Source organism: Ursus arctos, unplaced genomic scaffold, assembly GCF_023065955.2.
Source record: "Ursus arctos isolate Adak ecotype North America unplaced genomic scaffold, UrsArc2.0 scaffold_31, whole genome shotgun sequence".
Taxonomy (NCBI): domain Eukaryota; kingdom Metazoa; phylum Chordata; class Mammalia; order Carnivora; family Ursidae; genus Ursus; species Ursus arctos.
The window spans coordinates 20,988,989-21,002,197 of NW_026622997.1; the positions used below are offsets into that span (position 1 = coordinate 20,988,989).

General features: G+C 43.6%; 1 protein-coding gene across 8 annotated transcripts in view; it reads right to left on the minus strand.

Annotated features, from left to right (window-relative positions):
• KIF13A (kinesin family member 13A) overlaps positions 1-13,209 on the minus strand; it is a 204,032-nt gene that overhangs the window by 37,828 nt on the left and 152,995 nt on the right. For 5 of the 8 annotated variants that reach the window (XM_057304948.1, XM_057304946.1, XM_057304945.1 and 2 more), the window contains 6 exons: positions 13,002-13,088; positions 12,734-12,900; positions 10,389-10,508; positions 6,482-6,695; positions 1,896-2,058; positions 293-433 (listed from right to left, as the gene is read on the minus strand). In XM_057304948.1, the coding sequence (XP_057160931.1) occupies positions 293-433; positions 1,896-2,058; positions 6,482-6,695; positions 10,389-10,508; positions 12,734-12,900; positions 13,002-13,088 (892 nt within the window). The remainder of the gene's footprint in view (positions 1-292; positions 434-1,895; positions 2,059-6,481; positions 6,696-10,388; positions 10,509-12,733; positions 12,901-13,001; positions 13,089-13,209) is intronic. The other 3 variants (XM_026511547.4, XM_057304947.1, XM_057304949.1) reach the window with 1 other exon arrangement.

A 13,209-nucleotide genomic window follows, 5' to 3' on the forward strand; every position in this document is an offset into this window, starting at 1 on the left:
CGCTGGGTTCTACTTCATTTCATTTGAAATGCAGCAAAAACCCTGCCAACTACGGATATGTCACGTGTTCTCTTCATTTAGCTCCTGTCCATGTCGGCATCGCATGTTCTATGACTGATTCAACTTAGGACCCCTTGTCAAGGTCACTTCCACGTTACTTTTGTAATACCAGTGCCCAAAGTACGACCGCAGAGAGTCACCGCCACACGTGTGTGTGTGTTCTGACACTGATATCACTGACACCCTGCGCTTTCAACATGGTCCAATCTCCTTCACCTTTTGTCTGTTTTACCTCAGGGATTTTTTCCTTCCATTCTTGATAAAGGTCTCTCATGTCAATTAATTTATTCTCCAGCTTCTCAATGGTCCAAACTTGGGTGCTCTTTCCTTTCCTCCTCACTTGAATAGCTGGCTCGCTCACGATGGCACCTCTCTGCAGAGTGAAGGAGAAACAAAAACACGCAATAAACCAAACGAGCCTCGGTATGGCTTTTTGGATTGTTAAAGCAATAGATGTTATCGTCAAGTAGCAAGTTTGAAAAAGATGCATAATGTATACAGAAAGAAGATGAAATTCTACCACCGAGGGAACAGTCTGACTTATTTTCAACTAAAATGCAGAAAGATGAATGAAATCTTCTGTATATACCCACGCACGTGTTTTTTATTATCATAAGCAGAACCAAACAAAACTATGAATCTCCTATCCCGATCCTCTCTCCACAGCTTTTGTATTATGATCATCTTCTTGTGTTGCTAAATACTCCTCACAGACATGATTTTTTTTTTCTTTTTTAAAAGATTTTACTTACTTATTTAAGAGAGAGAGAGTGTGTGTGAGCAGGGGGGAGAGGGAGAAGCAGACTCCCTGCTGAGCAGGGAGCTGGACGCAGAGGCTCAATCCCAGGACGTTGTGATTATGACCTGAGCCGAAGTCAGATGTTTAACCAACCAAGCCAGCCAGGTGCCCCTCATAGACGTGATTTTTTTTTTTTTTTTAAGATTTTATTTATTTGACAGAGAGAGACAGCCAGCGAGAGAGGGAACACAGGCAGGGGGAGTGGGAGAGGAAGAAGCAGGCTCCAGCAGACGAGCCTGATGCGGGGCTCGATCCCAGAACGCCGGAATCACTCCCTGAGCCGAAGGCAGACGCTTAACGACTGCACCACCCAGACGCCCCCATAGACGTGATTTTTAATGGCAACATAGAAACCTATTATACGGATATACAACTCATCTGACAAATTATTATGTTGTTCAACATCATGGTAATTTCAAATTTTTGCTCCTATAAAGGCCATTATGATAAGCATCCTTGTACAAAAAGCACATGATCTTTACGAACACTTCTATGACCGTGGACTTAAGATAAAATTCTCAAAGAACTGCCTGGTCGAAGGACTAAAATGCAGAAAGATTAATGAAATACTCCCTGACTCATTTCTAGTTTGCTTGCCGGAGGGAGACATAGATGGATGAAAAATTCTTTTCCTTTGAAGTTTCTCCTTAAAGGAAAAAAAAATCTTCAAGTTGAAATGATGGTAAACGTCCCAATGACTGCAAAGAGTTGTTCCATGTACAAAATAAAGGTATTATACAAGTCTTCCATGTAGAATCCCCTCTTAAGAACGGTACTATAACAAAACATATACCTATCCCCCATTCCAGAAAGGACCATTTATAGGAAAGAGAAAAGCAAGAGGAATTACTAATATATATTTCTAATTTCAACATATCTGAGGGCACATATACTCCAGGGGGGTCTACAGAGGAAATAATACTCTGGCTCACACCAAGATCTCCTCATGGATGTCCTTTTGGATGTCAGCTGTGTATTCTAACCTATAGGACATAAGTTGTCATTTTGCTCTCATTTTCTTTAAAAACACTCTTACCTTCCTGTTGGCACTGAGGTTTGCAGCAGGGATTTGCAGAGTCACTTGGTAGTCAGTGAGCTTACTCATTTCCTCGGCTAAGAAGTTTGCCTCCCTTACCAAGGTATTAGCTTTCACGAGCTGCTCGCGCAGCTTTGCCAGGCTCTGACGGAAGAGCTCATCCCTGCGGGGTAGCGAAAAAGGAAATGAGAAAATCTGAAAGAAAAGGAAACTGTCATCCTGGCTCTAAGTGAGTCATATTATTAGAAAGTGGTAGAAACTCCTTTCAGGAGATAATTTTCAACCGTGTTTTTGTTTTTAGTGTTTCCCACAAGGATACTGAGGACTCACTGGTCACCACAGATGAGGAGTAAAATAGGTGAAGGGACTTGACTAAAAACCGTATTTTAAATCCTCTAACTTTTGAAAACTGCTAGATTTTGATATAATGCTGCCAAAAAACCAGTAAAGGAATTCTTGAGGGAAAAGAACTGATCATGACTTGTTGTGTGCTACTGGGGCCAGGGTAAGGGGAGTAGGGCAGGGGAGAGAAATCTGGAGTCCATAAGGAGAAAGCGTTTCACACGATTTCTTCAGCTGGTAAAAGGCAGAAGTGGGGACTTCTTTTGGCAGCGGGAATTCAACTTTTTCAACTCCACACAATAGTGCTTGCTGGTGAGACCTTCCCTAATGTCGCTGAGTACAGGTCAAAACCCTATTACATGTTCTCCCAACCCCACATCTTCTGCCTCAGCAGCATCTGTCCTAGTTAGAATCTCTCATTTATTTGTATAATTATTTGAGCTGCAGGCACGCCAGGGCGAGAACCAGGTCTTTTTTTGTTTGTCATTACACCTAATTCCTGGACAAGTGTGTGGCCCACTGTGGATACCCCAAAACTACCCAGTGAATGAAAGGAAGAGTACTTCCGGGTTCCACATATGCATCTGGACTCAAAGGTAACCCAGGCTAACAGACTGGTTATCTAGCCCTATCCAGCTCCTCTCTTCTACCATTTACACACCTCCTGCCCTCACTTCACAGGACAACAAGGAGCTTGGAACACCAAAGCTCTACTTCTTTCTCATCACCTTAAAAGTGACACAGGAAGCAGATTGCAAAGATGTTAATGTAAAGTTAACCTAAACCATACGACACGTGGATCCTGTCTGCCTGGTTTTTCTAAATGATATCACCATTTTTTTTTTTCAGTTACTCGAACTTGACTTCTTCCAGCCAGCTCCATCTTTTCTCTTTTCCACAACATACAGAAAAAAAGCCTTGTTGATTCTAACCCTAACCCTAACCTCTAACCCTAACCCTAACCCTTTGAAATATCTCCTAAGTCTCTCTCTCTCTCTATTGTTTTCATAGCCCCTGGTTCCTGGTTCCCAACCCCACCCCAACCTCACAGCCCCCAGGTTCTTCCTCTTCCCTCCCAGACAGTCACCTAAACCCCTGCCTGTCTCAGGTCAGTCCTCAGTTCAAAACCTCCTCTTCGCCCTACAGAACAGCTTTGGACTTAGCTTTCTCTCCTCTTCTCTAAGTCACCATGCAGACGAAACAAAACAGCTCTCATGTGATCCCCCAAACACACCTTTCCTCTTCTCCATGGCTTCCTATTTGGTTGTACCAACCTGCCCGTTCAAAATGCCTCCCACCTCCTGTCTGCTCGTCCATTTGCCACCCTTCAAACTCACTTGAAATCCTTCCTTCTCCATGAACTTGCTGCAGAAGGCTCCAAGGCACAGGGTCCCACCCTCTACTAACCACCACGGCCCTTCCTGTGCTCCCTGCCCAGCCACACGTACGTTCATCACTTCCGTAATTCCACACCCTCGATATTCACAGAGCACCTACCAAAGACACCACTGTTCTCGGCTCTGGGGACCCTTCAGTGAATGAAGTGGATTCCCTGCCCCTGGAAGTTATTCTTCAGATCAGGGATGAATGACAAAGGGATAATTATGCAACTGCAACACTTCCTATTGTTGGATGAAATGGTTTTCTAATTTACTATTATGATGTACTTTTCACATATTTGTATCTTGCTCTACGCTACATGTAGTGTCCAGAAAGAAGAATCGACATCTCTCGTTTTCTTTGGAATTCTCACTGGCTCTGAGATATACTTGATTTCCAGCCCCTCAACATTTACTTAGGTATGAGTCCCTCAATATTTCACAAGCCATCCACATTTATTTAGGTAAGAGTTCCAGCTTCTAATGTAACAACCCATCATTAATGACATCTTAATTTTATCCAGTGACTCTGGTGAAATCAATATTGTAACCATTCTCCTCTCCTTGGACGACATCCCCAAAATATCATCCTGGCTAGTCTCCTTCTTTTTCAGAACTTGAGCCTCAAAGAAAATCAATTTGGAATTAAGGTAAGTGGAAAAGAAAAATTTTAACACTTGACTGAAAAATACTATCATTAAAAACAATCCACTTTTTCTGTTGCATCTTTTTTTGTCTTTTACCATCTTAGGACACAGAGAAGTAATTAGGGAGACTAAACAGAAAGGCATCAGTGGGCCCAATCACAACAATTACTTTCAAGCCCGCTGTTGCTTAGAGGAAAGCCACCAGCTCACAGTAAATGTGGCGAAGGCAGCTCTGCAGAAAGAGCACTATCTGATAACCCTTGCCTCTTTTACCCAAGCACAGAAAAAGATAGAGTAATGTGTTACAAAGAGGATAAATCTTCATACTTCAGTATCCAGACATGAGCGGGCAGCTCCTGGGGAAAATGCCACTGACTCTTTTCTCTTAATTTAGAACAATCAAGTGCATTACTACGGCAAGTGTGTTGTGCAGGGTCAGGCTCCCTTTTCTCCCTCTTCTCCCAGGGGTCATCTTCCCTGGATGTGGCTCTGGTTTAAGTATCTTGTTGCTTGTGAGAGATGCAGTGTGGCTGCAAGAATCAGGGTACTGGCCCCGGAGTCAGACGGCCATGGCTTTGATCCCATGGCCCCAACGTGCCAGCTAAGTGACTCCGGGAGGCAGGGTGTCAGTTTGCATCAAAAGTCTTAGTATTATAAAAAATCATTAAAAAAAAAAAGTCTTAGTATTTTTCCTACACTTTGTCCTGGCAATTCTACTTCTAGGAAACTGAAATAAGAAGATAAATAATGGGGCGCCTCAGTGGCTCAGTCAGTTAAGCGTCTGCCTTCGGCTCAGGTCATAACCCCAGGGTCCTGTGATCAAGTCCTCCAACAGGCTCCCAGCTCAATGGGGAGCCTGCTTCTCCCTCTCCTCCCTGCTCATGATCTCTCTTGCTGTCTCTGTCTCTCTCAAATAAATAAAATCTTATAAAAAAAAAAGAAGATAAATAATGATGTTCACAGTAATTTGTGCACAAGGTTGCTCTTTGCAGCATTATTTATAAAAGCTAAAATTTTAGTAAGAACTATATATCCACCAGTGTGAAATTAGTTCAAGGAATTATTCTATGTCATAAAAGGAATTTGGCCTCTAATATAATATAGTAGTGGTTGTTTAGTAACAATGAAAATGTTCACAAATAAATTTTTTCTTTTTAAATAAATCTTTTATTTATTTAATTTTATTTATTTATTTAACAGAGAGAGACAGCCCGCGAGAGAGGGAACACAAACAGGGGGAGTGGGAGAGGAAGAAGCAGGCTCCCCGCGGAGGAGCCTGATGTGGGGCTCGATCCCAGGACTCTGGGATCACGCCCTGAGCTAAAGGCAGACGCTTAACGACTGAGCCGCCCAGGCGCCCCACAAATAAATGTTAAGTGCAAAAAGTATATTGCAAAAGAATGACTTTGGGGGAACCATCCAACCCCTCAGCCTGTGTCCTCATGTGTGAAATAGGGCTGCAAATGATCAAACAGAGTAGCAGTTGTGAAGATGAGATGAATACATGTAAAGCACTTGGTGCCTGCACCATGCTCTGTAATCGCCAAATGCTGCTTTCGTTACTGCTGATAACTGTAAGGGGACTCCGGGCAGAGCTGGGTTCAAACACTGGCCTTCTCACTGGCCAGGCGGGTGACTGAGGAGGATATGCAAAGTGAGCGCCCTATCTATGGGGGACAGAACCGCCCCAACCGCCCAGTCCTGCTGGGACTGTTACGTCAGCACCATGCCTCGACTGCGGTAAGAACACGAGAGAATCCAGAAGTGACGTCCTCACAGCTGATGCTTTTCCCACCACTACCTCAGTTCTGAGATAAATACTTAAAAGCCGTAAATTCGGAAAATTCACATTTAGCAGACTTCATAATATTACAGTTGTACTTAGAGAGACTCCAAAGTAAGAGAAATTTAAAGATGAAGAATGCTTTTATGCAACAGAGGTATTCAAACTTTCTCTATTTCAATACCTACCGGTGGTATTGTCACTTGGTGCTATTTTTACCAAAGGGGGCAGGGGTGGGGTGGTCTTTAAGAACTAACATTACAGTGAACATACTGAGGACAGACAGCATCTCTGAAAGGAAAAGGCAACTGCTTACAACCCAGATAGGGGACCAAGATTTCTCTCCTTGCTAAGTGGATCCCCCTTCCACATGCCTCCCTCAAAGCCCCCAAGCCCTGGAGCTCTGACTCTGGGTCCCCAGGGTCCCATTCTTACCTCTCCTCTGCCCACTGGGTCACCTTCTGCTGAGCTGTCTGGCTGCTGTAGGCCAGGCGGTCGGGGCTGCTGCTCGGGGGCTGCCGCTCTGGGGACAGCTGCTGGCGGAGCTGCTCCAGCTCCCTCTCGTACATGAGCCGCTGCTCCTCCAGGGCACTCCTCTTTTCTTCCAGGTACTGTTTCTCCAGCACCTGAACCACATTTTGCACTGGGTCTGGCGAGCCAAGAGACAAGGCAAGGTGTCTTCCGCGGTGCCTATGACAGGGCAGCCCGCGGGTGCTTCCTCCAGCAAGAATCATCTCCCTGCTCAGAATCTAGCCTTTCCAGATTTCTCTGAGCAGCCTAGGGGCCCCACCAGATGAAATCCTCCCAACTGCCTTTTTACTAACATTTCAGATAAATGTCTTAATGCAAACATTCCCTGCATCCACTGTGATCTCCAATGTGATGAGCTCATCCTCATGTTTAGATGACATACTGAGGGGATGGGCTCCTACCCATTAAGAAAAACTTCATGAAATCTAAGACAGCTTCAAAGACAGAGCCACATAAGATTTCATTTTTACGGTAGTCAATTTCTATGCCCATTTAGTACACGGCAAAGGGTTTATATTTCTGATTTTAACCACAAATCTTATTACTCCTGAGTTTCTATCATGGGGGAAGAAACTTCTAGATCATAGCACATGTTTGAAAATATTAAGTGTATGGTCTAGTAATTTCTCAGGTGCTGACATCCAAGAGGCCAATTCACTTGCAAAAAGAAAAGGAAAGCAGAAAAAAGGGGGAGGGGAGGGGATGAATTCACTTGTAAAAACAAAAGGCTGTTTTTGACTTATTGCTTTTGCAGATGGAGCGTCACCAACATATATGTGAACAAGGACAGAAATACGTTGTCCAAAGGGGCTATGACCACGGCCAGTGGTGGTTGTGGTGTAGGCAGGGGTCACTGGCTGAGGCCAGACATTAGCTTGGCAATGACTGCTGACCTGGATGCTGGGGAGAAAGAAGGCACTGACTATATGTCCACAGGAGAAAGTTACCAACATCTCTAAGTGAGTAGACTGCAAGGAAACAATATGTCAGACTATCCGGAGGGCAAATAAGAAAACCACTATCCCAGGAAATAGCTCCTTGAAGCACCTGAGATGGGCAGGAGAGGCATTCAAATTCTCAGACTGGCTTGGAGCTCACACCTTTGCCTGTTATTCAAATAGGGCTTTGCTATTTGTGTTCTATTCCCACAGACTGACTCTCCGTTTAATTTCCAGGACAGAGTGGGAAACAAAGAGGAGGAGACGAATTTTTCTATCATCCAATTATGGTTCCTGACTGACCTTTCCAGAAGACCCTATCTATCGATTTGTGGACTAGCCATGTAAATTATACTAATCTATGTAAGCAATAAGAGAAAGGGATAGTATATTAGCTTAAAAAAACAAGGTTAAATTATTCAAAGCAAAAAGTAGAAAGCAATTTTTAAAAAATCACTAGATATGTACACAGAGTACAGGTGAGTTGTTTTAATAAAAAAGGACAACCACATGGCAATACGAATTCTACTAGCTACTGCCTTCCACTCAGGCAGAGGCACTGCTCCCTTTCCATGCATTATCTCATGAAAGCCTTGCAACATAAGTGAGGGTCGATATAGTCCCGTTTTTAAGATGCTGACCTAAGATCACAGAGCTAATAAGCGACAGAGCCAGGTTCTGAACTCAGATCAGAGTCAACTATCTGAGGTCGGACATCAGTGTGGTAATAAACTGATACAGTATTCTTATCTCCAATGTTTTGCTCGGAATTAGTGCTCTGTTAAAGAGTAGATATTTTTTAAAAATACTGTTCTTTGTGGATATAAAATTCTAAAATTCAGCATTTTTTCAAAACAGAAATAGTTTTCTTCACAGGGTCCTGACAGGGAGTCCCTAAAATATACTACCTGAAACTCTGATAGAAAATTAACTCCTAAAAAATACCAAACTCTTCAACACAGACAGACCATGGAGAGGGAAGACCTTTTCCATTGAGTAAGACATCCATGTACTCTAAAGCATTAGAACTTCTGACCTCGCCCTGTACATTTATGAAAAATATATGAATAATATGGTGAAGGAGTCTGAAGAAATTTTACATGTAAGGGCTAGAGAAGAAAAGTTGTCTCAATTGTTTTAAAATGCATTTCTCAAACAGTACATACTTTTTCCCTTTTAGGCTCTAGGTTTTAAAAAAGGAAGGACAGGGTCTTCACCATCCATTTATACTGCCATGGAGCCTGGTTTTCAAGAGCCCTACCTTAGTGTTCATAAATCTTTTCCAGAGAGAGAAAATGGGAAAACACACCGTTTTATAAAAATAAGTATTCTAAGATTTTTGCTAAAAGACACCAGGTAAGACATTTAATCCTGGTTTCTGCTTGTCAGTCCGTGTTGTGTAGAAACACACATGATCCCAAACGGCTGAGAGGATTTCACTCCGAGAGGTTTCTTGCTAATGCAGAGGCAACATGACGACGGTTGCTTTAACTGCTTTAGCAGATGCCATGACCTAACACCGTGACGTAACTAGTCACCAGGCTTCCTCAGTGACACAAACCAAGAAGCAGATATAGAAGAGCGAACAACTCAAAGCACCCCTCCCCTGAGCTTGCCACCGTACAGCCCGGTAAGCCCTGCCTCAGGGCCCTGTGACAAAGCCCGGGTTGAGATACAGGGGCTAAGATTTCTGTCTGTCTGTCTTTCCGTTTTTGAACCTCCTATCTCAACACCAATCTTTCTCTGAGACATATTTGATGATATCGTCTCTTCCATGAGCCAGTTTCAAGCCTTTATCACTAGACAGTATGTTTATAAATAGATCATCGTACTCAGCAGGTCGATCTATGATATGGCCTAGGACAGAAGCCAAAGACTATTTAGCCTGCACTCAACAAACCAACCATCAAAAAACTGTACAGTTTCTTTTTCTCCCTATCATTTTTTTCCTCTTGAATGAAGGGTTTTAAAACTCAGTGAGCCTGGAGCCCAAGGCCAAGATACCCAAGAGGGAGGTGTTTTAGGAAGAGAGAAAGGACCACATTTATTATGGCATAGCATGTTCTCTCTTTGTTAGTTTATTCTTTATCTGGTATGTAACTATGAAATATGCTTAGACTTATTTATGTCCCGAGAATGGAAAAGAGAGGGGGTCAGTAGTAGAGGCTGGACGGCATTGATGTGATAAACAGTCAGTATGCATGCACACCCAGGTGCCTAATGCACTAAATTGAAGGGAAGTAAATCCTTTGGGAAAAACAAAAAACAACTTTTAATCCCAGAGGGACTAATCTCAATGACTCTTCACCAGCCCCTTAATTGCTCTGCTACCACTGACTCTATGAAAAGAGAAGTGCCTCATTCTTAGTCTGAACCTTTGAGAAGAACATGTTATCATCGACAGATACTAGGTTTGCTTCTACTCTTAATGCCAATGAATTGGGCTTTAGATCACTATTTAGAGATCTGAAAATACATCATCCTAGTCTATGACTGGGACGATGCAGGTCAGTCGATATATGCAAGTACAGAGTCCTGGACTGCTGAGCTCCCAACGGTCATCCAGCCATTAGGAACAGGAGCAATAATGCCAGTAACACTTCTGTGCTGGTGGAAGTGTAGGGAAAGGACAGCTACCAGAGTTTAACCAATGGGAAGGCAATGAATGGAGCTGGGACACGGGGAGGAAGGAGTCACGACTTAAAAGGCACACTCCTCAATCAGGAATACGGGGTGCTTCTGTCAGGCAGAAAACTTCCACTTCTTCCCGGTCATGTTAGTTTGATTTTGCCAAAGCAGAAGCACAAGCATCAGTCAGCAGCACCGCTAACAACCAGTCAAGCTGCCCCATGCCAAGGCCAATCAGTCAAAACCTTTATCCCAGTGTTTGTGGAGGAGCTTCGTCTGAAACCACATGAGAGGGAAGAGAATCTTCAAATAGGACCACCAGGGGGACGACCACCAGGCAGACAGGCTTATGATCGGGAGGCCACCTAGCGGTAGAGGTGAATTCCATGAAGGCTATCAGGCCACCCGAGTTTTGGCACAGAGTCAGAACACACCAGAGGGGAGCCCCACTTGTGCAGGGAATTGGGTAAAGGGTGGGGAGGGGGAAACACTACTTTGAAATAGATAAAATCAACACTGGGGAACAAGGCTTGATCTGGAAGACAAATGAATAACTCATGTTAATACCATGAGCAAGGCCACCAGTGACTAATTGGTTTGGCTAAGAGGACTGGAGTAATTAACAAACACCAAATACTCATCGATTATTCAGGGCTTTAATATAAATATGATAAGAACATGGTGACTGAATAAAATTAGAAATCTGTGATGTGGGACGTTGATGATTAAACTGATACCACTTGGATACTCTGCCGTTAGACAACAGAGACATCTAGAATTCTGGAATCTCATGTAAAGAAAGGAGGTGCTTACAACAGGTGTTCCTGCACCGGGGGTTTGGAGCCCACACCCTCCTGTCACACCCTGTATCCATTCAGGCTCCCAAAAATTCCTCACAGGAGACTTGTTGCTCAGGCACGTCGTAAAATGGCCCATTAACGTGATCCTGATGTCTGAACATCACTTTGGAATATCTTTTGGGATTCCTCCCAACTTGGTGAGCAAGGAGCGGAGTGGACTGCAGCCTGATTTCTAGCTATGGTCCAGCCTGTGGGGCAGCGTCCAAAGCCCCAGCACCTAACCTGCGCCCCTAATCTCACTGATGTTCTTCTCTGCTGTTGTTCTATAGTCTTTATATGAAATACATCACACTTGTTTTCCCATCTAGCCTTTTCTTCATACTTCATTTTTATAATTGAAAAGAGGGGGTCCTTGGGGTTAAAAATCCAGAGAGATACAAAGGTCAACATCTTTATTCCTGCAATTGGAATCCCCAATTTGATGTGCCAGAGATGTGACTGACATTCTCCAGCCATGCTCACATTTTTCTCCGACAGGCTGACTCAAAGATAGAGTGCAAAAGTCAGTGTTTCAGGGGAGCGCTCTCCCTACACCGTGTCAGGCAGAGGCTCCCGGAGGTCCTCCCTGGTTCGAAGTAGGGACCCTTAGGCATTCAAAGAACTCCTGATCGGGAAAGTGAGATTGTCAGTCCAAAAACAAACTTTCTCAGGTGCTCCTGAATGTAGCCTCAACTGTATTTCCCTGTCAAATAGTTCTGGTCCCAGAAATGGTGCCTTGTGCTTTGTAGTAGAGGAACTTTCCTGTCCTGCTTCTAGTCGCCAGGCAAAAGCTTAGCGACAACAGACCGAGAGATGGAAGGGAAACTGCAGATTTATAAAACAGCCATCAAGGAAAGAATGTAGTGTGGATTTTATTGAATGCATGTAAGTGTGTATGAAGAAATAAAGTCTTACCTTTTAGATACAGAGGGGAAGAATTTTAATACAAGCACTGAAAACTTTCTGGAAAGAGGGATCTAGAAATAATGCTTTAAGGAGAATCTCTTCCTTAAAAACCTGAGACAGTCTGGTGTGAAAGTCAAGCAAAGAACCTATAAAGCCCTTCTTCGTAGGATCATTTTTGTAAAAGCTACCTGGGCTTACTAAGTAAGCCTCTTTAGTGGTATAATTTCCAACTGAGTTTTTAGCAAAATATTGTGACCTTTATGTCTCCATTAGATTCCATTTGAAAGTCCCGGGTTCATACTCTGTTGGGGATTTTTGTGCTCTGAAGGATTCAAAAATGACAAACTCAGTAACGGGAAATTTGAAGAGGAATTCCACCACGATCTTTCTGTACTTGAGGACTGTGGAAACTAACGTTAGCATAACTGACTTGGGAACCAGGGGTCTCAAAACAGGGACCATTCACTTCCTAGTTATATTTGAGGGAGCAGACCAGGTCCTGGAATATTTTCATTAGTCCTTCCCTCAATGGCATCTGTAAGAAATTAGCAGTTCTGGGACTCCTGGACGGCTTAGTCTGTTAAGCATCTGCCTTTGGCTCAGGTCACGATCCCGGGGTCCTGGGATGGAGCCCCACGTCCCTACTCAGCAGGGAGTCTGCTTCTCCTTCTGCGCCCCCTCCACCCCGCTCATGCTCTTTCTCACACAAATAAATAGAATCTTAAAAAAAAAAAAAAAAAGGGAATTCACAACTTTATGTGTCTTAATTTCAGAATGACCCCCTCTCTTTATGCAAGTGAGACAGGAACTGCCAAAGACGGAGGGATCTGGAGGTAAAGTCTTACCGTTACTATTCAGGGTTTTCATGATAACTTCCATCTGTGCAAATTCGTAGTTATAGTCTGGTTCTGAGGAAGCTTCACTGGCTGCGTCCAGGTCATGCTCTGGTGGGCCTGCCTCCTTTTCAAAGTCTTTCAACCAATCTCGCCGTTTCCTCTTAGGTAAATTAATTCTGTGGGGTTTTCCATCGTTAGAGAAAATTGACTTGTTTCGTACTCGGATAACAGAAAAAAAAAATGTTTATGAAAATATTAGGGAACACGAAGATGTTACCTAAAAAAGTGGTTATTTCCCCACAGGATCCGATCGCCGTGCCACAGCTGGGTGGTGCTGCACACGAGTGCGCCATTTACACAGGACCTGAAGGAACACCAGGGAATACGTCAGCTCCATGGGAAAGAGCGCAACACCCAGCCCCAGCGGCCAAAGAGATAAATGGGGCATTTTCTCTTAACAGACATATTCTGCTAATTCCTTAAGA